Source organism: Tupaia chinensis, unplaced genomic scaffold (genome assembly GCF_000334495.1).
Source record: "Tupaia chinensis unplaced genomic scaffold, TupChi_1.0 Scaffold146177_1, whole genome shotgun sequence".
NCBI lineage: Eukaryota > Metazoa > Chordata > Mammalia > Scandentia > Tupaiidae > Tupaia > Tupaia belangeri.
Window position 1 is genome coordinate 2214108 of NW_006206032.1, and position 9694 is coordinate 2223801.

At 37.7% G+C, this 9694-nt stretch overlaps 1 protein-coding gene across 1 annotated transcript in view; it reads right to left on the reverse strand.

Annotated features, from left to right (window-relative positions):
- The window catches only part of YIPF4 (Yip1 domain family member 4), a 29616-nt gene that overhangs the window by 3106 nt on the left and 16816 nt on the right, over positions 1-9694 (reverse strand). The window contains exon 5 of the mRNA XM_006168804.3: positions 3378-3491. Within this exon, the coding sequence (XP_006168866.1) occupies positions 3378-3491 (114 nt within the window). The remainder of the gene's footprint in view (positions 1-3377; positions 3492-9694) is intronic.

The following is a 9694-nucleotide window of genomic DNA, read 5'->3' on the forward strand; positions in this document are numbered from 1 at the left end:
TTAATAGTAATGAGTGAACTCATTATTGAAAGTAGTTAGATAATGTAAGAAATTGTGTGATCAATACAAGGTGGGTGGGAAAGGAAGGGAAGATAATTGTAGACACCAGAGATAGTGTGAAAAGAGGGTGGGAAAGGACAGAAGGTGAGAAAGAGGGGTAAAATAATTCTAGGAACTAGAAATGGAAAATTTTTTATAATATGAATGATTAAGCCACTATGCAGTATATACTGGACTTGTATCCATGGAAATGTATATATCAGCTGTGTTTGCTATGAAAATATTTAGATTAATTAAGGTTTTTAGTAATTCAATACAATGCAGGGGGAAACAGTATAAAAAGCAAACATAAATACCAGAGACAGTGTGGGAGGAGAGTGAGAGATGGCAGAGGGTAAGAGATAGGGAATCAAGGATGGGGGGGGAAAATAAAGCAAAACATACAGAAAACAAGAAATGGAAAATTATTTGCTGACAATAACATGTTTGTTGATGTGCTTGATTGAGATAATATACAGTGTACTCTGGATGGAAAATCTCATTTTGTATGCTGTAATGATGTACAGTGAATGAATGCAAATAAATAAATTAATTAATAAAAAAATGTAGAAAAAAAAAAGCATGGAAAGCAACTGTAAATACCAGAGACAGTGTGAGAGGAGGGTAGGAAATGGCAGAAGGTGAGAGGTAGGGAATCAAGAGGTGGGGAAAAAAAGGCAAAATACTTCAGAAACAAAAAATGGAAATTGATTTGTTGACAATAACATGTATGGTAATATCCTTGATAGAGCCAACATACAATGTATTCTGGATGAAAAATCCCATTTTGTATACTGTAATAATGTACAGTGAATGAATGTATAAAAAGAAAAGTCTTGATACATTTGTGCATAGAAAAATACATCATGTAGGAGCAGCAGGTGGTGTGGTGGTTAAGGACGTTGGACTTTCATATGGCCAACTGTGGTTCGAGTCCTAGACTTGGTGGCTTGCTTCTCATTTTCTTACATTTTCTCTCTCTCTGTTCCCTTGTTCCTCTCTAGTCTAATTAAAATAAATAAATAAAGTTAAGTAAAAAAAAAAAAAAAAAGCATCCCAGTATTTTCCCAGGAATAGTTAGAAGAAGTACAGGATTAAATAAAAAGGAGAAGTAAAGATCACAATTTGTTTAAGCATTAAATAAAATACACTGTGGTTTTCTAATTATACACATACTTAATTTTAAATTATCCACTGGAAACATGTATAGTACTTATTGATAAAGTCACCAAGGCATTTTACAACATAAAATGAAGGTAGAGCCTCAAGGAAAGAAATCAGGGAATTTGTAATAGACTTGGCACAGAGAAGGATTTCTTAACCTTCCAACAGTGACATTTTTAGGATGGATAATATTTGTTGTGGGAGGCTCTCCTATGGATTGTAGGATTTCTCCCCAAGCCCCGACGAAAGCATGTTTGGCAGCATCTTTATCCATTACCCACCTCACACTAGGAACAGCATCCCCAATCTGTGATGCTGAAAAATGCCTCCAAATATTACCACATGTCCCCTGGGGGGCAAAATTGACCAAAGTTAAGAGCCACTAGTGATGGAGGTTAAAAAATAAACATTGGCAGACTGAATTAAAATGTATTTGGAATGGCCTGACTTTCCACAGTGCATTTTAAACTTTAAAAAGGAAAAAAAAAAAAGGCAGCCAGATCCCACATTTTCACATGCAATTTATTCATAATTTTATTTCATATATTTTCCTATATTTTTCTGTATGATTGAGGTTTTTTCCCCCAAAGAACTATTTATTTATTTATTTCTGTTTATTGTTATTATTTTTTAAATTTGACCAGAGAGAGACAGAAAGAGAGAGAAGGAGAAAGCAAGAAAGCAAGCTGCCAAGTCCAGGACTCGATCCACGGTCAGCCATGTGAAAAATCCAGCGCCTTTAACCACCATGCCACCTGCCAGCCCCTGTATGATTGAGGTTTTTTTGTTTATGATAAGGTTTTTTTTTTTTTTCTTTTTGGGTGTTTTTTTTTTTTTTTTTTTTTTAGAATTATTTTATTTAATTTTAGTTATTTATTTAAGAACAAATTGAAGTTAAGAGAAGTTCACATGCCTCTGAAAGGCCAAATATTACGTATGGGGCAGAACCAGGATCTGAATTCAGAATCAAATGGTTCCAAAATACACATTCTTGGGACCAGCAGCATTATCAGCAGGCCAGAGAACTGGCCCTGTCATATAACTATTAACACTTTTTAAAATTTGCCAGAGGATATGTACATTCACTAGAGAGAGAGGGAGATGGGAGAAATAACCCTGCAAAAAGGCATGATAGGGGACCAGCGGGTGGCATGGTGGTTAAGGCACTGGACACTCCCACATGGCCAGCCGGGGGTCAAGTCCTGGACCTGGTGGCTTGCTTTCTCACTTCCTCTCTCTCTCTCTTACCCTCTGTCTCTCTCTGGTCAAATTAAAAAAATAATAATAATCAGTGAATAAACAAATAAAAATAAAATAAATAGTTATTAAAAAAAAATGCATGATAATACCACAATCCCTTCTCCTCCATTTCGCCATCATTTTGAGATTTTGAGCACACATGCACATGTACCTGCAGTATTTTTCAAGTCACAAGGTCAGCCATATGGGATATGGCTAACTTCACCACTAAGCTATGAGACCAGCTCTATTCATTCATTCATTCATTCACTCAATCATTCATTTATTTATTTTTTGAGAAGTTTTTGCTATAGGGCGTGTACACTCGCCAGAGAGACAAGAGACAGAAAGCGAGAAATCAACCCCCGGGGGGCTGGCCATGCCCCAATCAATCCCTTCTCCTCCATTATCCTCTTGGGATCTTGGGCACGCATGCACACACGCCCAGCATGAGTTTAAGCCACCGGGTCCGGGACTCGAACCACAGTCGACTACATGGGAGTCCAGCGACATAGCCATTACACTAACTGCTGGTCCCACCAGCTCTATTTAACAGCATCAGTAAATGTTTATAATGTGTACATGTTAACTTAACCCAACATAAAGAAGTTGTGATTTCTGCATTATAGAAAGTCTAATTTATTAGAACCATGTCTGTAAATCTGATAGAGAAGTTACTACTCAAACAGGAGTAATGGTGACTAAATGTCCAACATAATTTTAATTAAATATCCCTCTCAAAACCAAAGTCAAATCATTTTACATTACAAACATAAATAAGAAAAAAAAATAAAATCAGTAACAAAGTTCCCTATTCCAAAATACTACCAACTACTTGATAAATAGTTTCATATTACAATATTCTTAGCCAGAGGACTAGTATACTTTTGCTAATGGAAAAGAGTAAGCTACTTTATACATACTACTTAACTTACTTTTATAAGTGTAGACACCACTTCAAATGATCCAACCACCAAAAGTATAGGAGCTATTACAATGAGAGGAAGTAATGAATATCCTATAACTCCAAGAACTTGGCCATATGCAACCTGTGAATTTTCAAAATTTTAAATAAGTATAGAAATCAAGATACTCATTTTAATTACTATTGAACATGATACAATATCTGCTATACTTTCATAAAGATACGAATTATGAAAAGTTGTAAAGTATCATACCCAATATATTTTAAATCATCAGAGAGTCTTCCATGTTTCTGAGCAGTCTCAGCAACCACCATGGTTTCAATTATCATCAATTGGCTGATGATACCCAAACCTACCTTTCCAGCCCTAATCTCTCCTAAACTTCAGACTTATATACTTAATTAACTTTTACAGTCTTCTACATTACATTTTCTTACTACATCCCTTAAATTGTAGAAGGATTGGGGCTAGCAGGTGGCATGGTGGTTAAGACACTGGACTATTACATGGTCAACCGTGGTCTAAGTCCCAGACCTGGTGGCTTGAAACTCAGGCTGGGTGTATGTGTGTGTGTGTGTGTGTGTGTGTGTGTGTGTGTGTGTGTGCATGCCCAGAATCCTGAGAGGAAAACGGAGAAGGGATTACAGCATGGCCATTCCCCAGGGGTTGGTTTATCACTTCTTATCTCTCTGTCTCTCCAACAAGCACAGGTGCCCTATAGCAAAAATTTCTCTACAAAAACTGAAATAAATAAATAAATAAATAAATAAATAAAATTTTAAATTGTAGGAGGATTAATTAAAGGGACCACAACCTATTCAAACAAAAAAGGTGTAGAAAAGCTAGATGTAACAAATGAAGACCAGAAAGAAAGGAGGGCAGCTATGACAAACAAACAGAAAAATATATTTTAGTGTCTACTATTTGGCAAGTTATCATATACTGAACATGTTAAGAAAATCAAATGAGGGGCAGGCAAGTGGCGTACTGATTAAGGGAGCTATTCCCACTTGGTCAACCATGGTTCAAGTCCCAGACCTGGTAGCTTGCTTTCTCACTTTCCCTCTCTCTCTTTCTCTCTCACTTTGTCCCTCTCTAGTAAAATTAAAATAAGATAAATGAACGAATGAGTGAATTAATAAAGTTGAATCATTCTTACCAAGAAAAAAGAAAATCAAATGAAGTTACAATCCTATGTAATAATGACTTCACTATGCGTTAACTGACATAAAGAAAGACAAAGTGCTTCACTCAGAAAAATAAAGCTGGTAAGTAGTAGAGTTCAAATTAAGATCTAAGTATTGGGGACCAGCAGGTGGCGTGGTGGTTAAGGCGCTGGACACTCCCACATGGCTGACCAGAGTTTGAGTCCTGAATCTGGTGGCTTGCTTTCTCACTTCCTCTCTCTTTCACTCTCACCATCTGTCTCTCTCTGATCAAACTAAAAAATAAATGAATAAATAAAGTAAAAAATTATTAAAAAAAAAAAGACCTAAGTATTTATTTTTATTTATTTTTATTTTCTTTTTAAGGTTTTTGCCATAGGGTACATGTGCTCACCAGAGAAACAGAGAAGAAATATGAAAATCATCCCCCAGGGGCCAGCAGGTAGCACAGTGGTTAAGGTGCTGGACTCTCACATGGCCAACCGTGGTTTGAGTCCCATATCCAATGGCTTAAAACTCGCATCACTCATATCCAGTGCATGTGTGTAGGTGCCCAAAATCTATCCAGTGCGTGTGTGTAGGTGCCCAAAATCTCAAGAGGAGACTGGAAGATAAAGTACTACAGTGTGGCCACCCCCTGGGGGGGTTATAGCAAAAATCTCTCTTAAAAAAAAAAAGTAGAAGAAAATCACCTCACAGCAGTGATGGCCATGCCACAATCCTCTTTCTCTCATTTTCCTCTCAAGATTTGGGGCATGCAGGCATACATGCCCAGCATGATTTCCAAGGTGCCAACCACTGGTGAGTCATGTGCAATCCAGCGTCTTAAGCACCACACCACCGGCTGGCCCAAAGATCTACATGTTTTAACTATTGTATCAACAGTCTAAATTATCCCCCACTCTGCAAGTGTATATCGAGGCCAGCAGGTGGTGTGGTGGTTGAGACACTGGACTCCAACATGGCTGACCACAGATGGCGTCCTGGACCTGGTAGCTTGCTTTCTCACTTTCCCTCTCTCTGACCGCTCCCCCTACCCCCGCCCTGTGTCTCTCTCCAGTCAAATTAAAAAATAATAATGAGGAGGCCAGCAAGTGGCATAGTGGTTAAGAGTGCTGGATGCCCACATGGCCAACCACAGTTTAAGTCCCGGACTGGTGGCTTGCTTTCTCACTTTCACTTTCTCGCTCTCTCCCTCTGCCCCTCTCTGGTCAAATTAAAAATAAATGAATAAAGTTACATAAAATAATCCAGAAACAAAAAATTATTTTAAAAAATAAAATTTAATAAATATTTCTTTAAAAAGGGATATTTATTTTTATATAAATATTTCAGCTTTTGTTCAATATGTAACTAGATATAATTTTGTCCATTTTAACATTTAAAATTTTCAAATGTGGAGTAAAAAGATTTCACAGACATTACTCTAAATGTATTCAAGAGTTCTAGGTTAAAATGTTGGATTGAATATATACATTTATCACTCCCTCCTGAAATTCTACTAACAGGGAAGGGAAAAAAGAAACTCCTTTTCATTAGAAGCTTACAAAAGAATGAGAAGACAAGATAAAAAAAGTTTGTGTTTTTTAAAAGAATGATTTATTTAAATCTATTTATTATTATTATTATTACTGTCATTATTAAATTTAGTATAGGGCACATGTGCTCACCAGAGAGAGACACAGAGAAAGAGAAAGTGAGAAAGCAAGCTGCTAGATCCAGTACTCAGTCATGTGGAAACCCAGCACCTTAACAAATACGCCACCTGCCGGCCCAGAGCAATATACTGGCTTGTCTGAAAAGTCATGATGCATTTTTGGACTAAAAAAATAGAAAAAGACATCATAACTTTTCTGACAACCCAAAAGTTTTAAAAGCTGAAAAGCAGGTAAACTAGAACTATTTTTTAAAAAATAATTTATTTTAATTATTCATTTGTTTTTTATTTTGACCAGAGAGAGAAGGAAAGTGAGAAAGCAAACCACCAGGTCCAGCATTTGAACCATGGTTAGCCATGTGGGAGTGTCCAATGGCTTAACCACCGTACCACCTACTGGCCCCAACTTGCAGTATTTTCCTACCAAGAGTGAGAAAGGTTTGAGGGTTCTGCATTTAATATCAAATATTCATTAAATGGGCCTGCTATGGGTACTTCCATATTATAACACTCTCTAGTATTTCTTCTATTCTACTATCTCCGCAGAACTGCTATAAGTCTTAGATTTGCAGCAATTTGAAAACTTATATTTACAGAGTAGTGGTTCTCAAGTTATGGTCTACAGACTCCTGGGGCATTTCAAAGACTCTTCCAGAAGTGTAAGACAAAATAGTAAGACAAAACTATTATTTTATAATCATAATAAATTGTGAGGGACTTCAAAAAGTTCATGGAAAATAGATTTAAAGTATGAGTTTATTTTGGTGTAAAAATTTTTGAAATCTATGCATAATTGTTCACAAGAATATTCCATGAACTTTTTGAAGACTCTCCTATTTGCCCTTAACCACCATGCCACCCGCTGGTCCCCTAAAGGTTTAAAGGTTTAAAGGTTTAATTTAATGTTTTTTCCATGGAATGCCATTTTTACTTCAAAGAACAAATGAAAGACAAACTAAGGTTATTCAGATTGGATACAGCAGATATGTTATTGAATAAAGTGGAGGCAGACAGAAGACATGGTGGTTGAGGCACTGGATTCTCACATGGTCAACTCTGGTTAGAATCTCAGACCTGGTAACTTGCTCACTGTCCCATTCTTTCTCCCTGGTCAAATAAAAAAATAATAGTAGTAAATAAAACTAAAGAAATAATTTTTTTTGTTTTTGGAGAGGTTTTTGCTATAGGGTGCGTGCGCTCACCAGACAGAGACAGAGAGACAGAAAGCGAGAAATCACCCCCCAGGGGGGATGGCCACGCCGCAATCCCTTCTCCTCCATTCTCCTCTTGGGATCTTGGGCATGCACGCACACGCGCCCGGCTGAGGGATTTTTTTTTTTTTTTTAAGAATTATTTTATTTAACTTTATTTACAAAATAATCCTTATGCCAAAGGGGCATTATTTTTTTAAAGAACTATTTTATTTAACTTTATTTATTATTATTATAATTATTATTTTCCAGTTTGATCAGAGAGAGAGAGAGGAAGTGAGAAAGCAAGCTACCAGGTCCAAGACTTGAACTGTGGTCAGCCATGTGGGAGTCCAGCGCCTTTAACCACACCACGCCACCTGCCGGCCCCCCAGCTGAGTTTTTTTTTTTGGGGGGAGAGATTTTCACTGTAGGGCGCGTGCGCTCGCCAGACAGACAGAGACAGACATAGAGACAGAAAGCGAGAAATCACCCCCCAGGGGGGATGGTCATGCCGCAATCCCTTCTCCTCCATTCTCCTCTCGGGATCTTGGGCACGCACGCACACGCGCCCGGCGTGAGTTTTAAGCCACCGGGTCCAGGACCCGAACCGCAGTCGACTACGTGGGAGTCCAGTGACATAGCCATTACGCTAACTGCTGGCTCCCCCCCAGCTGAGTTTTAAATGCACCGGATCCGGGACGCGAATCACGGTCGACTACATAGGAGTCCAGCAACATAGCCATTACATTTACTGCTGGTCCCAAGAAGTAATTCTTAAAAGAAAGAGAGAAAGAAAATATATTTGAAGCAAACCTGATGCTTCAATTAAAATAACTGACAGCTGGAGCCAGCAGGTGGCATGGTGGTTAAGGGCACTGGACTTCCACACGGTCAACTGCGATTTGAGTCCAGGACATGGCGGGTTGCTTCCTCACTCACTCTCTCTGATCCTCTCTGGTCAAATTAAAATAAATGAATAAAGGTAAATGAAATAATTATTTTTAAAAATTTAAAAGTAAAGGGAAAAAACAGTATTTGAAGCAAATGATAAAATTCTAGCTTTTAAGCAAAAATTAGAATATTGAAAAACTTGGTTTTAACACTATAAGACTGACAGTTTTCCAATACAAACTATTCTGGTGAAATGAGTGGTGACAGCAATGAATGCTATGGTATGGATAATGGTTTGTCTCTCAAAGGTTCATGTGTTTGAATTTGGTTGTGCCTCAAAAATTCATTAACTGGGACTTGATTGTATTGTGAGGGTGTTAAGTGAAAACTTAATTCTTTCATAGCATTCCAGTGTGGGGCCTTTGGGTATGATAAAGTCATTATGGTGGAACCCCCATAACTGACTAGTCAGGTGTATATAAGGAGAAGATAGAAAGCAGGCAGAAACTCATAGACATAACTACATTCTGCTCTTTTAAAGATCTACTTTACCCCATTTTGTGATGACTGGACTTTATATGTACTGGAAATAAACCTCTATCTTTTTTGTAAATCATCTAGTCTCAGGTATTCTTGTTAGCAATGCAAAAACAGACTAAGACAATGAATGTAATTTTCTGATACTGTATAATAAAATACGTTAACATTGGGAAGATCTACAAAACTCTGTGAAACAGTGTTTTCTTTTTCTCTTTTTATTTTTTTGCTATAGGGTATGTGCACTTGCCACTGAGACAGAGACAGAGAGAAAGGAAAAGTAAGAAATCATCCCCTGGGGGGATGGCCATGCTGCAATCCCTTCTCCTCCATTCTCCTCTCAGGATTTTGGGCATTCACACACGTACTTAGCCTGATTTTCAAGCCTACGAGTCTGGGATTCAAACCATGGAGTTGGCCATATGGGATCTAGCTGTCTTAACCTCCATGCACTTGCTGGTCCCAAGTGAACTAATGTTTTTTTAAATGACTGTTATAAAGTCATGCACCAGTAAAAAAGATCCATTCAAAGTAAATTTTAATAAAACAGAGTCTGAAAAGTTCCTTGAGATGTCTGGGATTATTTACTACAACAAACCTTATAGAAATTACTATTTGCGGGACCTGCAGTAGGTGTAGTGGTTAAGGTGCTCAACTCCCACAAGACTGACCACGATTGGAGTCCCAGACCCAGAGCCTTGAAGATCACACTGGGGCATGTATGTGTGTGTGTGTGTGTATATGTGCCCAAAATCCCAAAACAAGAATGGAAATGAGATTGTGGTGTGGCCATTCTGCCTGGGGATGATTTCACCTTCCCTCTTTCTCTCCAGGGATTGCTCTATAGCAAACCAAAATTAAAAAAAAAAAAAAAAAAAAGAA